Source organism: Camellia sinensis, chromosome 12 (assembly GCF_055761805.1).
Source record: "Camellia sinensis isolate YWXY chromosome 12, ASM5576180v1, whole genome shotgun sequence".
Taxonomy (NCBI): Eukaryota; Viridiplantae; Streptophyta; class Magnoliopsida; order Ericales; family Theaceae; genus Camellia; species Camellia sinensis.
In genome coordinates, this window is record NC_138972.1 from 124,723,930 (window position 1) to 124,740,942 (window position 17,013).

General features: G+C 35.3%; 1 protein-coding gene and 1 pseudogene across 2 annotated transcripts; both read right to left on the reverse strand.

The window, feature by feature from the left end:
* Positions 1–2,250: 2,250 nt before the first annotated feature.
* Positions 2,251–14,570, reverse strand: LOC114266542 (mitochondrial dicarboxylate/tricarboxylate transporter DTC). The gene is made up of 6 exons (XM_028207442.2): positions 14,314–14,570; positions 13,094–13,177; positions 12,358–12,419; positions 3,857–4,218; positions 2,780–2,994; positions 2,251–2,630 (listed from the first exon to the last, which is right to left on the reverse strand). Exons 1-6 carry the CDS (start codon positions 14,428–14,430, stop codon positions 2,574–2,576), a joined length of 897 nt encoding a protein of 298 aa, XP_028063243.2. The 5' UTR covers positions 14,431–14,570; the 3' UTR covers positions 2,251–2,573.
* Positions 7,469–8,054, reverse strand: LOC145804074 (large ribosomal subunit protein eL14y pseudogene; annotated as a pseudogene). The gene has a single exon (XR_014345664.1). The product of XR_014345664.1 is annotated as a large ribosomal subunit protein eL14y pseudogene (transcript).
* Positions 14,571–17,013: the final 2,443 nt, after the last annotated feature.

Below are 17,013 nucleotides of genomic sequence, written 5' to 3' on the forward strand. Positions count from 1 at the left end.
TTTTTGGCATAATATACATTTTATAAGTCAAATTATTTTCGGCTTATTGTTTAGCCCATTAAACTAAAAGTTTTAAATCATGTGACAGACTTTCAAAAAGCCAATTAAAAGGCCAAAAATCAAAACATATAAAAAAAATTAAAAAAATATAAAGTTAATGTATTACAATAAATGGGAAATTGATTATTTTGTATTAAACTAAATCTGCCCTAATGATACAAATTCTCAAGATAAAAATTATATGAATATCCCTAATATAATTCACCAACCCGAATTATGGAAAATTCTATTCTCACACACTTATTTAGCTTAATGCACATCTTTTATTAGGCCACGTTTGTTTGGCAGATTAGGTTAGATGGGATTATTAGTGAAGAGGTTGTTAATGTGTGGATTGTTAGTGAGTGAATTAAGTAAAATCGTGTTTGTTTTGATGATAGTGTGAGAGATAATTAGTGATGAGATTGTTAAATTATTTTTATATAAAATATATAAATAAATAATTTGTATATTAAAAAAATAAAACAAATAGGTGCACTTGTTAAAAAAAAATAATTTTTTTTATATAAAATAGACTCAATCCCATCACTATTTTATTAATCTCACCTAAAATTTACTCAAGCTAATCCCCTTACAGAAGGGGATTACTAAGCCCCCTTCACTACTAATTTTATGACATTTTGTTGCATCCAAGCAAGGGTTTGATAAATCCCACAGATTGGTAATCCAATCCACCCTCCTAAACCCCCAATCAAACATGACCTTAGTATACACATTTATTAATTTGATTATTAATTATTTTTTTCAATCTACATACTAAATATTCAATTATATCATTCACTCGTACCATCATACCATTGGACACACACCACCCTTACTGTCCTTATACACATTTGTTGAGTACTGCTACGGTTTCAGAGTTGTTGAAAATTGTAAACCCACCTGTTACGGTTGCAAACACACATTGAAGACAAAGTGAAGACCACATTCTTCCATTGAAGACCTCCATTCTATTGAAGACCACATCGCCACCGCCCTCAAACACAACAGAAATCCATACACGTGGAAGTACAAAATCGCACAGAAACTAACTGTCAGCGAAGATCTCACCAAACGAGAAGCTTGTGCTGTGGCCAACGACGATATGAAGCTCCGATGACTAAGCTTTACGCCTTTGGATTTGTTAATAGTTCCTGAAGAGTAGAGAATCATTGATGTATCGGATTGAGAAATGCTAATTTGGTGAAATTTTCGAGTTCAATTCGTCATCACGGACTCGAACTCCGGCGAACCGAGAAGAAGATGCATTGAGGTTTAGGACTTAGTTTTTTATTGTAAAAAATATACATTGAGATTTTTTTTTTAAAAAAAAAGAGGTGTATAAGAGAATATTTGCTGTTTGGGAAGTGAAATTTTAACCTAATAGGTTAAAATTTACAAAAAGATAAAGTAAACTAAAATAATTAATAAGACAAAATATCATATCAAATCCATAATCATTTTATTTTTTCTCTCACAAACATCATATCTAACTACAAAAAAATTTAATTATCTTCTCGAACGCATAAATTTTAACCAACTAAAATAATTAAAAATTAAAATAACCTACTAAAATAACAACTTCTCAAACATCCACAATAATATTATGAGTGTATTTTGATATCTATTATGATCATTTTATTTTAAAATTTAATTATTGTTAAAATAATATTTTATCAAGTGTGTACACTAGGTGGATTGAAACAAAATTTCCTCTGAACTATTGTGCCTGTGTTTGGCAAGTGGGTTTGCAGGCTTTTTTGGCTATTTTAGCCACAAAAAACAAAATAGGCTATTTTAGCCATAACAAACAAAGCATCACATCCAACCCATAATCATTACATTCTTCTCTCACAAAAAAACTCAAAAAAGCCAAAAAACCATTTCCAAACCAAGTTTTTAAGCCCAGGCTAAAATAGCTAAAAAAACCAAAAAACCAAAAAGCCAGCCCACTTCCCAAACGGAGGCTGTATAACATGCACACACTACCACCACCAACCAGGATCATTGTATACCATTCAAAGACTACCACATCCATATAATAATTTTATAGACTCACCATAGCCCATTTGGGAATTGCTGTTCTATCAAGTCTCAACCACATCAAAACTCTTCCATATGATAAAAAAGGATTTTGTGCAAGATGACAAATCATCAGCTAGAAGAAAATTAATTAACCCAGTGATCAAGTGGAAGCAAATTGCAAAAAAATGATGGAAAAAAAACCTGTTTATATAGCTAATTTGGAGTAGTACATAAAGATAATTTTGCCGGAACAATTTTTTTCTCAAGCATTTCCATATAATAACTCTCCAAAATTAATCTTGCAGGAATATGCAAAATTCTATTTCAGTCCCACCAAAAACAAATTCTAACTTATTTAAGATGCAATAAAATAATTCTTTCTGAAGCAATGGTATGACTTGAGGGGGGTAAAAGTCACCTAAGCCAGCAAGAAAATACAACACAAAACCCCATTATTATTCTGATGGCTCGAGCTCAACTCCAATTTAGATCTCTATCTCTGAAAAACACTACAACCCAACAGACGTCTCCAACTTCTGGATTTGGTTGAGGAATATCCATGTCATCTGCAAAAGCGCACACCCAACAATTATGTGATATTTGAAGGACACAAATGGATTCTGGTGTTCCATCTCATTACTGGGTGGATTACAGGAGCTAACAAGTGTTCATGCAGCGAGAGAGAGAGAGAGAGAGAGAGAGAGAGAGAGATTACCATGACATGGGGAGCAATCCTAACACAATACACAGGAAATCCTGTATAGAATTTCAAGGGCCCTCCAGCTTTCAGGGTTTTCATGGCACAATCTAAAGAACCAGTGTATGGGAATTTGCCTTCAGCATCAGGTTGCATCTTCTGTATCTGGGTTTTCACATAATCAAATGGTAAACTGCAGGCTGCAGCAAAGAATCCTGAAACACTACTCGCCCCTGAAAAAAAACAACAAAGACACATATTACCTATCAAACCAAACATAAGAGTGATATTTTGCTGGAGAATCAATGTCCATTACAATAAACACAAAACAAATCCGTAAACATTCCTCAATTACATTCAAATAATGGGTTGCTGAAACAAAGATGTCGCACCACATTCAATTGTATCACAACTTAATCTAATAATTGAAATGATTTGCCAAAAAAATTGCTATGATTCCAAGCATTAAAAGTTTTGTTGTACATTTACATTCTTTAAGAAGAGAGAAAAACGCTGAAACATAGGAATGCCAAAATCCTGCTTCGATAACCTCCTAAAGATCCCACTGTATTGGACCAACGACAGAAGTGGTCACTATTCAGTTGTCAGGAATACTGCACACAAGAATGTTTCCTGAAAAATGAATTGAAGGAAAGCAAAAGGAAAAGAAAATAGAAATAATTTACTTTTCCATTTTTATTTTTATTTTTATTTTTTTTGGCCAAGATAAGGAAGGGAGGGAAATAGGGAAGGGGTTCGTTTACCCATGGACCAAACTTCTAGTAAAGTAAAATTTTCCCCATCCTTTTTTTTTGGTTAAAAATCCTTCCTACTATTTTAAAACTTCATTATTACATCATGACACCATACTGATACAGCTTATTACAAATGACATTAAAGTTGGGGTAAAAGAAGCAGCCACTAGAGAACTAAAAGCTGAGTCCAAATCAATAAAAAATTTAAATATATTACACATACATGTTATTATAAATATATATTATAAATGATAAAACATAAACAACTCAATATTTTGGTCAATATTGTGCCTAAGCATTTTAAAAACTTTGTGCATTATTTACTATTTGACAGTCTTACCTAATATTGTAGCAGCCTCACCAAAACCCACAGAATCCTTGAAGAACTCCACACTCTGGTCATATGAGGCAAGCATTCCCATATTCAGTGCCATTGCTCTCACTACAGTAGGGCCTGCACCTTTCCAGAGTGCCAAAACTCCTTCATCTGCAACAATACGATAAAGGGCATGGAATGCATTCGTGTAGTTCCGGCGCTGTGCGAGAGGTAAGGTAGCATCTGCCTGCATACGAATGAGTGCTAAATCTGCTGGACTACCAACTGATGCTCCGATTGCTCCAGCAGTTAAGCCACACAAAGCCTTCTGATATAAAGGTAGGGGCTTCCCATCATTGGCCTCAATTGCTTTATTTGTCAAAATCCTGGCGCCAGAAGGAAAAAATAAGTTCCAAACAATATTGAAGAGTTTCATTTTTCAACATCATGAAACAGAGTCAAGTATTCTACAGACACATCATGGCATTATAAAAGAGTTAAGATGACTAACATCCACATGTAATTGTAAACACATATATGAACCTGCTTGTGTCCAAGACTCCATACACAGCCATCAAAAAGAAAAATAAGCATGACTAAAAGTATTCCAGAACACTTAGATTTGCCCTGGTGGACTCGCAAAGAAGCAATTCATGCTTTTTATTTAACATAACATTCAGAATGAGTCTAAATGTTATGCATGGAATTTACTACTGTTGGTCCACTCCAAACACGATCATTCTTAAAAAAAATTAAATATTCAATTGCAGGCATCATCCCAAAGTACCCATATGCTAAAAATTCAAGACATAGATTTGTTATTCTAGCAAACTAAGCTAGCCCCAGTTGGTTAAATTTGTAAATTAGCATAGGAACTAATATATTTCTTGAATTTTTCTGCTTAACTAGAGTTCTAGAGCTTGAAAAACCTATGAGTGAAAAACCAATTACACTAGAATCTTAAAGTGAGAAAAGAAAAAATAAATAAAAATAAAAATAAAAATAAAAAAAGAAATTGTATTGATTTGAACTCACAATAATGTTGAATGTTAACATGGTAAATACTACCCAAATGTAGTAGTGACCTCATGTTCCTTCAGAGATATCATATACAATACACAGAGCAGTCTTCCTCCAAATGTTCCATACAGACCATTTTCTTGAAAACTCTAAAATAAGATTTTGGATCAACAAAAAGATCAAAAGGCCAGGCAACAGCTAAAAAAAAGTAATTATAATTACAATAAGGTTACTAATATACCCCCATATGGTTTAACCAAACCAAACCAAACCAAACCAAACCAAACGAAGCCTTATGTCCCATCAAATGGGGTCGGCTACATGAATCTTTCTTCTCCACGCGGCACTATCAAAGGCCATTTCATTAGGGCCTATTAAGTAGATTCATATCACTATTTATAACGCTAGTCAACGTTAATCTAGGCCTACCCTGTCCCCTAACACTTCCATCTACCGTTACAGCATCGCATCTCTTCACTACTGCCTCTGTTGGTCTCCGTTGAATATGACCAAACCATCTCAAACGATTCTCTCTCAACTTATCTTCTATCGGTGCTACTCCTACCCATTCCCGAATACACTCATTCCTAATCCTGTCCTGTCTAGTATTACCACACATCCACCTTAGCATCCTCATCTCAGCCACACTCATCTTATCTACATGTTGTTTCTTAGTTGCCCAACACTCCGTCCCATACAACATAGCTGGTCTAATAGCCGTTCTATAAAACTTACCTTTTAGTCTAGTGGGTATTCGTTTATCGCACAATACCCCAGACGCACTTCTCCACTTACACCATCCCGCCTTAATCCTATGGGCCACATCTGCATCAATCTCTCCCGCTGTTGTGATAATCGACCCTAAATAACGAAAATGTTCACTCTTAGGCAGTTCTTGGTTCTCAATCTTCACTTCTCCTCTGCTTTCATTGTTACTGTTACTAAATTTACACTCCATGTACTCTGTCTTAGTTCTGCTTATTCGAAACCCTTTAGATTCAAGAGCTTTTCTCCAGATCTCCAACTTTGTGTTAACTCCTTCTCTAGTCTCATCCACTAACACAATATCGTCTGCAAAAAGCATACACCATGGCACGTCATCCTGAATATTTATCGTCAACTCGTCCATAACTAAAGCAAAAAGATAAAGACTTAAGGTAGATCCTTGGTGTAACCCTACAGTGATAGGAAATTCATTTGTTTCTCCAGCTGGCGATCTAATAGTGGTCACCACCCCTTCATACATGTCCCTAATCACGTCAATGTAGCCTTTTGTCACCCCTTTCTTCTCTAACGCCCACCATATTATATCTCAGGGCACTCTGTCATATGCTTTCTCAAGGTCGATAAACACCATATGAATGTCTCTTTTCTTTTCTTTATACTTTTCTATTACTCTCCTCAAAAGATATATCGCTTCCATTGTTGACCTACCAGGCATAAACCCAAATTGATTCTCTGACACCTCTGTTATGTCTCGCAATCGACGTTCCATCACCCTCTCCCACACTTTCATTATATGACACATTAGCTTAATTCCTCTATAGTTGTTACAATTCTGGACATCACCTTTATTCTTATAGATTGGTACTAAAATACTCTTCCTCCACTCATCTGGCATGTTCCTAGTCAACAAAATTTTGCTAAACAACCTAGTCAACCAAGCAACTCCCTTTTTACCCAAACACTTCCAAGCTTCAATAGGGATATCATCAGGTCCTAAAGCCTTATTTGATTTCATCTTCTTAAGTGCAATCTCCACTTCAAAATTTCTAATCCTGTGATAGAACCTATAGTCTTGGTTTATCGTATTACTGATTATTTCTTCCCCTATTGTCGTACTTCCATGTTCCTCATTTAACAGTTTCTCAAAATAATTCTTCCATCTTTCCTTAATCTCATCGTCCTTCACCAATACCTTAGAATCCTCACTCTTGATGCACTTTACTTGATTAAAATCTCTTGTTTTCCTCTCCCGTATCTTAGCAAGTTGGTATACCCTCTTCTCTCCCTCCTTACTATCTAGTCTAGTGTATAGGTCATCATAAACTTTCAACTTAATCTCTCTCACTACTTTCTTGACCTCCTTATTAGCCAATCTATAGCTCTTAAGGTTTTCCTCAGTTCTATCATTCTGCCACTTTTTAAAGCACTCTTTTTTTGCCTTAACTACCGCTTGGACCTCTTCCCTCCACCACCAAGTTTCCCTAGAGCTGGGTCCCGTTCCTTTCGACTCTCCAAGCACTTCCCTTGAGATTCTCCTCATACAATTGGCCATCGAATTCCACATAGTGTTAGCATCACCTTCTAAATCCCAAGTACCTTCCTTATCCATTCGATTCTTAAATATTTCTAGTTTATCCCCTTTTAAGTCCCACCATCTCGTCCTACGACGCCTACCATCCTTCCTAGCTTGGTATTGTTAGAATTTACCATAAACCTACCACCACTACCACCTCACCTACTCCACTAAACCTAACCCACTACACCACTACCACCTCCACTTCACCTACTCTCCACCTACTCCCAAACACACTCCTATATAATAGGAATCCTTGTAATTGTAATATACACTACATCAATATATCAATCAATAATACAATTCTCTATTTCTCTTTATACATCAAATTTAACATGGTATCAGAGCAGGTTTAGAATCGAATAATTCTGCTTCACCGGCGGGCGGCAGCCTCGCCTTGGCCGCCCGCCGGACCTCTACACATACCTTCAGTTTCCTGTCTCTTCCAACATTTTCTTTGATTTATCCACATTCCAGTTCCGGGCATCCAAATCTTCATCTGGGTCAACCCTTCTCTTCTGCACAATAAGCTTCCTGCCCCAAGAACTGTTCTCCCATTTGTTCTTGACATCAGCAGCATCCATGGCTGCAACCAGAGTCTTCTTCTTTGGAACCCTTTTAATGTCAATCGTGATATCGGTGAGTGGAAGCCTCTTGAAATTCATTTGGGTACGCACCATATCAGGGGCATCTACAAGAGCCCTGTTTTGATCGAGGACATCGACAATGACAACGAGCTTCCCATATTCCTTCCCGTAGTTGACGAGAGCGACCCTTCCTATCTCCACGTATCTTTTGAACGGCATTTTCGGAGATCTGAGAGCTCAGCTCAGCACAGCTAGAGCGACTATGGAAGACGGAGGCTGGAGGGGTGATGCTGAATCATCCGTGCTCGGCTCTTCACGTTTGTCACCCCTGCAACAGCCCAGCAGATCCAGCTGCTTGGTCCTCTGCTGTTCCAGTGAGTCTGGTGGTCAGAGCTATGGGCTGCAGTGGCTTGGCTGTGCAGTCACCATGGTGATGGCTCTTGGTTCTTCTTCTCAGCTGCTGCTGTATGTGTGTGTTTTTTTGTGTGTGAGTGTGTGTTGCCTGTGAGTTGTTCTCCTCCCTCAGAAAAGCTCTCCCTTTTGAAATCTATTTTTCACCCCTGCCCATGAACACCACCGACAGAGAGACTAGTGCTGTGTGTGAGTTGTTCTCCCTGTCAAGCTATCCTGACAAGAGAGAGCACATGCATACACATGCTCCCCATTCCACATTTTTGAAGTGAATAGTGCTGGTGGACCCTACCACTAGCCAAAGCAATTTATAATCCTGATTTCTCACTTCTTTCCACCGAATTTCACTCAATTTGTCTCCACTTTGCATTTTTCTCTTTTTTTATTTCTTTTGCCTTTTTTTTTTTTTATCATGCCATCCACCTGAGTTTGTCCCTCTCTCTCATACGTTTGCTTTCCAATTTAATTATTATTATTATTATTATTTTTTTCCTTTCTTTATTTTATTGTTTCAAAAAAAAAAAAAAAAAACAAAAATCTTGCTGATTCACAACTCTTGCTGATCCACCACTTCGTTTTATTTTTTATTATTATTATTATTATTATTTTCAAAAAAAAAAAAAAAAAAAAAAAAAAAAAAAAAAACCATTCACCCCCACCTCGGTTTTCATTCCACAAACTTGTCATTTTTTTTCATGCCGGGATCAACCCCGATCAGCATTTTACACCCAAAAAAAAAAAAAAAAAAAAAAAAAAAAAAAACACACAAAACAACCACATCCACAGGTAGGATTTTCCTTCTCTACTCTGCCGCCGGTCTCTTCTTCTTGCCTCCGTCCTGAGTGGCCCTTGCCGGTATTGCCTCCGTGTTTCCCACTCCACTGGGCATGATCACTACTCCCTGCTCCTCCACTGCAGCATATGGCGGCCCTCCAAATCGGAACATACCGGTGGCCTTCCGCTTCAGCTCCTTATTTTCCGCCTTTAGCACACTAATCTCTGCTCGCGCATCCTTATACATGCGTTGGAGCAGAGCCAGCTGGGAGTTTAACTGTTGCACCTCATTTGTCCTGCTCTGCAGCCGGTGCGACAAATTTGTGACCGCAGTCATGGTTTCCACGCATGACTTCAGAGTATACTGATTGGCCTCAATATCAGTTTGCACCGCCATTTTTTGCTCCACCGACCGCATCGGAAAGTTCAACGGAGCAAAACCAGAGGTGTTTGGTTGAGGTTCACTGGCCACCACACCAGTTATTTCTCTTGTGGACTCATTCAGTTCTGGAAAGAGCGTAAGCAGCCCACGGGAAGAGGAGGCCATGTTCTGGTTAGCTGGACGGGAAGAAGAGGCCATGTTATGGGTTGCTGAGTTTTTCAGAGAAGGGTTGGTTACAGAGTGTTTCAAGATTTGCAGCTCTTAGAGACAATCTCTCAGAAAACGAATATCTCTCTCAGAAAATGAAGAGTTTTTTCAGAAGTTTTTTCACAAAGTTTTTTTTGTCTTCGCTTCTGCCTCAAGCACCGCCTCCGCCTCAGTTTATAAAGACCCTGACGAAGAGGCAGACACGCGCATCATGCGCTGCTCGGCGCTCGAAGACAAAATGGGCGCGCCTTTTGATGGCACGTCTTTTGATGGCACGCCTTTTGATGGCACGCCTTTTTATGGATTGGGCACGCTTTTTGAGGGCACGCCTTTTAACAGATTGGGCACACCTTTTGAGGGTGCGACTTTTTAGGGGTCCGACAAGACTCTGTAAACTGTCCCGACATTGATTCCGGTTAGCTACTTCAAGGGTCCGACAAGACTCTGTAAACTGTCCCGACATAGATTCCGGTTAGTTTCTACAAGGGTCCGACAAGACTCCGTAAACTGTCTTCTACATCGGTTGACACCACCATCCAGTGTCCTCTACACCGTTCTGACACCACCATCCAGTGTCCTCTACACCGTTATGACACCCCCATACAGTGTCCTCTACAACGTTATGACACCACCATCCAGTGTCTTCACCAATGGTCTGACACGACCATACAGTGTCTCCTATCCTTTTTTATTTTTATGTATTTTCTTGTTTTGTTACTATCTCCAAACTCAAGTTGGTTAGTTCCTATCCCCCTTGAGTTTGCGGGGGGCTGTTAGAATTTACCATAAACCTACCACCACTACCACCTCACCTACTCCACTAAACCTAACCCACTACACCACTACCACCTCCACTTCACCTACTCTCCACCTACTCCCAAACACACTCCTATATAATAGGAATCCTTGTAATTGTAATATACACTACATCAATATATCAATCAATAATACAATTCTCTATTTCTCTTTATACATCAAATTTAACAGGTATTGCCCTCTAAAACATAAATCTAGTATCAAAATCCTATGTTGAGAGACCAGACTCTCTCCAGGAATCACCTTACAATCATTGCATTTTAGGCAGTCTACTTTTCTCACTAAGAAATAATCTATTTGGCTCTTAACTAATCCACTCTTAAAGGTTATCAAATGCTCCTCCCTCTTCTTATACATAGTATTGGCCACCACCAGGTCAGAAGCCAACGCAAAATCTAAGATTCTCTCTCCAGCCTCATTTTTGTCACCAAAACCGTATCCACCATGCACCCTTTCATAACCTACTTTATCTATGCCCACATGGCCATTAAAATCTCCACCTATAACCAGGTTCTCTCCTACGGGTATCTCCTGTAAGATCTCATCCATGTGCTCCCAAAAATCCCTCTTAGTCTGATCATCTAACCCTACTTGAGGGGCGTAAGCGCTAATAATGTTCACTATATTCCCTCCAATAACTAATTTAACTAGCATAATCCTATCTCCTTTCCTAATGACCGCCACCACACTTTCCACAAGACCCTTGGCAATTATGATTCCTACCCCATTCCTGCGTCTATCCTTACCACTATAATAAAGTTTAAAACCAGTATCCTCAATTTCCCTAGCTTTCTCTCCCGTCCACTTAGTTTCTTGTATGCAAGCTATACTAACTCTCCTCCTAATCATAACATCTACCAATTCCATCGTCTTACCAGTTAAGATTCCTATGTTCCAAGTGGCTATCCTAAACCTATAGTCTTGGACTAGCTTCTTTACCCGCGCTCGTCCAGAAAAACGTGGAAACCTTTGCCCATTTTTCACCGCACCCAGGCGTCGATGCGGTGCCCCTTGCTCACTTTTCGAAACACCCGGAGGCAGGCGCAACGCGTCACTTGAGGGGAACGACCTAGCATTTAAACGATTCAAAGTAGGATTCATTTTCATAAGGGATCCGAGCGGCTTTTTTACGTGTTGGCTGTCGGCTACCTAACACACAACCCTCCTCCTTAACCCGGGCTTGGGACCGGTGGAGTTGTGGTTTAGATTTAAGTGCAAAAATAATACAATCCGTTGAATTATCAACATGTGTTGCACACGACCTAAATTGAATGTGTGTGATAGGGTGGGAAGACATTGGCGCCAAATGCACCGAGTAAATGAAATTTTTTCCATTAATATCTAACATATACATACATACTCATCACGTTCATCCTTTATTCCAATGCAGAGAAGTCTGCAAGGAAAAACAAGTATTCTCCACTGCAATCATCACAAGCACACAAGTGGGCAGTAGTTGTGCAACCATGGTGAAAACATGTGTGGTGGAAATCGGTGAGGCTGGGTGGTTGGTTTCTCGTGGGTTGCAAGAAGAAGACAGTTATATTTTTGGGTGACGTTTCTAGCAATATATATGAGGATGCCAGTGGTTCAATGGTGTTGTGGTGTGGTGCAATAGGGTGGGCAAAAGTTCTCATGGCTTGTGGTGGGACTTCGGTCAGTAGAAGGAAAAGAAAAGGGATAGGAAGGAAGAGGTGAGAGAGAGAGGCTCGCTGCCACACATGGTGGTTTTGGAGTGGTTGTGTAGGTGATGTGCGTGGGTGGGCAGGTGCCAGGTGGTGTGTAGGTGCTCGGTGGCCTATTAATGTGTGAAGGTTGCAAACATCTTAGAGGTCATGGAACATGGGGCCTTTGGGGGTGCCCAGAATGGTTGGGTTTGAAATTCAAGACCTCTGCTTCCTAAGACAAGATCCCAAATTGTTCTACCCGTGGCTTTAACCCCACCCCACCCAAATAAATGAAGCAAAGCATTCAAATAAATGAGCACATAATCAATCTTAGTATGTGGTTAACATTGAGAAACACTCACCTAAATGATCCAAGTCGGGCAGTTGTATATGTAGCTTGTCTAAGCAGCCCAGCAGTCAGCCCCTGCTCAAGAACAATTCAAATTAGACAAGATAGTGTGCATAAAGAAAGTGGTTCTAGCAGTAGCTACTGATATATTCCATGAAAATGCATGAAGAAGTCCCAAAGGAGATCACAACGATGTTCTAGTCCTTTAATGTACTGAAGTTGGTAGGGCAAAAAATCACGGGGGGCAATATCTCTTTTATTTGCAAGAATGCCAGCACATAGTATAACAAAAACCACAAATAATTTTAGTTTAAATCAGTACGAAGGAAACATCATTTTACTGATATTGCCTAAAATATATGTTCATATATTTAAAAACTTTGAATGTCATATGATGCTCCCTTCAATTTGAATTGAGACATTGCACTTGCTATGTCACTGAAGTTAAAATTTATTAATAATAAGGGGCCACTAACGAAATAGGAGAATGCATTTTTCTCCTACGTGATTACTTTTAGGTTTCCTTGAAATGAAAATTTTTTGAACTTTAATGCATGACTGCTGCTGTTGGGACTGGGGGTGTGGGAGGATAATTTAGTCATTCCCGAGTAGTTTTCTTTCTTATATAAGAAGCATAACTCAAATCAAATAGATTTTTTTTCACAGAAAACCCCCAATTTTACAGTCCTTCCTGGAGGATCAATGAAACAAAAATAAACTTTAGAAAAAATCAATTGGTAGAAACAAACCTTGTAAAAGGCACCAATACCATCATTCTTGAACATGTTCTTTGTCACATCAGTGGCTGATCCCTGACCTAATTGAATTCTGACCTGTAATTGTCAAAGAATAACTCAAAATCAAACCTATCATGGGTTCAAACTTCATGTCGTGCAAGGTCATATGATCACCACAAATGAAAATGTGGCGGGAGAACAAAACTGACATGGACTGCAATAGTAAAAAATATATGAATTTATTTAAGCATATAGCTCTCGATAGATGCTAGAGCAGACGAATGTCAAAAAAGATTCATATAACCATGATTTGGACACAAGGTTTAGTTTGATTTGGTATGCGGGACAAGGACTACATATACAGCGATTAGTACTAAGAGCTCATACACTATATTTGGATGTCTAGGAGAGAGAAGAAAAAAAATGATTTGTTAAGCTAGGAGAGAAAATAAAATAAAAGATAGCAATTTCTCTCCATCTTGTTTGGTTATACCGGAGACAAAAGAAAAGAAAATATAGTTATTTCTCTCCAATCTATTTTGGATAGATTACATTTAAAATAAATAAATAAATAAAAACTTTATGGTTATATTACTAAAATAAACATCTCTGTTTTTATTTTTTTAAGACTGTTAGGTTCATAGATTTGAGTACAGATAACTATATATTATTTACGTTTCACCGCGTTTATCTTTCCCTTTACAAATCTCAAATCCATTAACCAAACACTGCCTTAATAGCTAGATGAACAATTTTGCTATTATATAAAATCATTAATCATCACATTTCTTTTGCTCTCCCAGAGATTCATGTTGTAAGCTATCTCCTCTTTAATAATCCAAGCAAGTAATTAAGACAAAGGGAAATCGATTTTTTTTCCCTCTCCAAGTAACTCAATCCAAACGGACTGTTAGTAAGAGCAAATATATATATATATATATATACATATATCAAATCATAATTTCCAATCAACCACTATTTCATATATAAACAAATTCAAGATTTAACAAATAACCAGCCATTTTGATCTTAAGATCCCTGTCAATCTCATATTTCAGTTAAACAATCAACATTAGTTACACATAAAAGGAACTCAACATTTGACAAAGATCCATTTCAATGTCAGATCTAAGATCTGAAACCTATACACAACATATTATATATATATATATATATATATATATGTGTGTGTGTGTGTGTGTGTGTGTGTGTTTGTGTGTGTATTTGACTACCTTGATCATGTCGATAGGTTGGATGACACAGGTAGCGAGCATTCCAGAGGCTCCGCCATTGACGAAAGGCTTCACGGTGGGCCAAACACCACTGGCTTTTGGCTTCGTCTCTCCCATTTCTTCTTTCTTTTTGCTAATAGTTAGCCCCCAAAATTGAACAAACAAAAAAGCAGACAGAGAGAAGAGAAAGAGCCTTCGTCAAAAACAAGAGGGTTAAGGTAGCAGAGTGAGAGGGTATATATACACAAAAATGTTAGAAATTTTAATGCTCCGTTTGGTAAGCCCTTAAATTATAATTTTACCTATTGATTTGAGTGTGGTATTTATTTTCAGCTTTTAAATCATAATTTTATACTTATTTTTCAAAACTCAATTCAAAATATAATGATTACTTTTCAAAACTCATAATCAAACACATAATTTGAAATTCTTTTCAAAACTCAATTTAAATTAATATTTTAATTTTTTAAATATTTAAATATTTTAAAAATATTTTCATTTTGTTAAGATTTTAAATATTTAAATATGCTACGATTTTTTTAATTTTTTAATTTTTTGAATATTTTTAAATATTTTAATTTTAAAATATTATGATTTTAATTTTTTAAATTTTAAAATATTTTATAAAAATAAATAACTCTATTTTATTTAAATTTTTTGAATATTTATTTTGAAAAAAGAATTATTTCCTTTGTAGTATTTTCAATTTTAAAATTGTTTAATGTTATTTTCTGTTAATAATAAATTTTTTAAATTGAATTTTAATATTTGATATTTTAATTGTAAATATTTTGATTTTCAGAATATTTTTAATATTTTATTTTTCAGAATATTTTTAATATTTTAATTTTCTAAATATTTTTAATATTTGTAATATTTTAATTTTCTAAATAATTGTAAAATATTTTTAATATTTTTAATGTTTATACAGGCCTAAAAATATATGGAGTTTCAAGTTATATATTTGGTTATAAGTTTTAAAAATAATTTCTTAATTGAGTTTTGTTTTATGTGTTTAGTTACGATTTGAGTATAGAGTTGTTTTTAAATTTAAAATATTAAAATTTTAAATTATTTAAATTTTTTGAATATTTAAATTTTTACGATTTAAATTTTTTGAATATTTATTTTAATTTTTTACTTATTAAATTTTTTAGATTATTTAAATTATTTAAATATTTATGATTTAAATTTTTTGAATATTTATTTTGAAAAAAAATTATTTCCTTTGTAGTATTTTCAATTTTAAAATTGATTAATGTTATTTTCTGTTAATAATAAATTTTTTTAATTGAATTTTAATATTTTGATATTTTAATTGTAAATATTTTGATTTTCGGAATATTTTTAGTATTTTAATTTTCAGAATATTTTTAATATTTTAATTTTATAAATATTTTTAATATTTTAATTTTCTAAATAATTTTAATATTTTTAATGTTTATACAGGGATATAAAATGAATTGACAGAAAAATTAATTGACATAAAATAATTGATATAGAAGTTATTTGAAAAAAAAATTATTCAAAAAAATTACTTAAAAACAATTAATTGAAAAAAATATATATTTTTTATTTGAGTATTTTAAAAATAGTTTGGTTATGACTGTTGATTAAAAATACGGATATCGAGTTATGTGTTGTGTGTTTGATTATTAATTATAGGTTGAATTAAGTTTTGAAATCTATTTTGAAATTTCATCACCAAACAAATTTTCTTATTTCGCATGTCATATCAAACTTTCAAAACTCAATTCCACGTACAATTCAAAACTCAATTCAACACTCTATTCAAAAACTATAACCAAACAAATTTTCTACACTTAAATCATAATTTCACAACTCACAAACTCAAAATACAACTCATACTCTCAAATCATATTTACAAAACTTTATCAAACACAACCTAAATTTTTATCAAAAATTCTATTAAACATTTATATGGGTGTGGAATGACTTACATTATGTGGATCCACCCTAAGATATTTAGTAAAATTTTTAGAATCTCTAATCTTAGTCATATATACATACATAAAACTTATATACACTTCTCAAAAAAAATAAATAATGGAGGAAACTTTAAAAATTTTATTAAAATTTCTATCAAATGCCTTGCATCAAACCATATGACTCTCACACCTAATAAGAATCTTAAAAAAAAAAAAAAACACAACTGATATACCAAAATACTGAGGTATTCTATTTATGCCACCAACCTAACTCATTACACCCACTATTTTTATTTTTATTTTTATTTTTAAATTATATATCTACCTTACCATAATCTCTTTCTCCCTTTTTAGTTTCAAAAATGTTTCAGACCTAGCTTTTGAGGTGAGTAAGTAATGCTAGGTATCATAAAAAAAAAAATCACAAAAATAATTATAAAAGATTCTTCACTGTTAGATTATACATACAAGAAAATACCATACACTAATCAAAATATGAGAAATCTTTATAAAGCATTTTATGATATTTTTTTCATAATCCCTAATATTATTTATTATGATTTAATGTTTTGGTTTGTGATTTTGTATTTTTTTTTTAATTATGTATTGCCACATCACTAAAGTTGGAATTAAGGCACCGTTTGTTTTGGGGTTAAATAGATGGGAGGAGATTAGGATGGAGGTGGAGTTATTTAGTGTTGTGTTTGTTTGTAGAGTTGGTGAGGGGATTAGGATGTAGGATGTGATATAG

Excerpts from the sequence above, each read along its gene's own strand:
- LOC114266542 (XM_028207442.2), bottom strand. The coding sequence starts at position 14,430 with ATGGGAGAGACGAAGCCAAAAGCCAGTGGTGTTTGGCCCACCGTGAAG. Across the intron at positions 4,219-12,357 it reads GCCCGACTTGGATCATTTAG|GATTTTGACAAATAAAGCAA; the intron begins GTGAGTGTTTCT and ends TTCTGGCGCCAG. Across the intron at positions 2,631-2,779 it reads GGATTGCTCCCCATGTCATG|ATGACATGGATATTCCTCAA; the intron begins GTAATCTCTCTC and ends GCGCTTTTGCAG.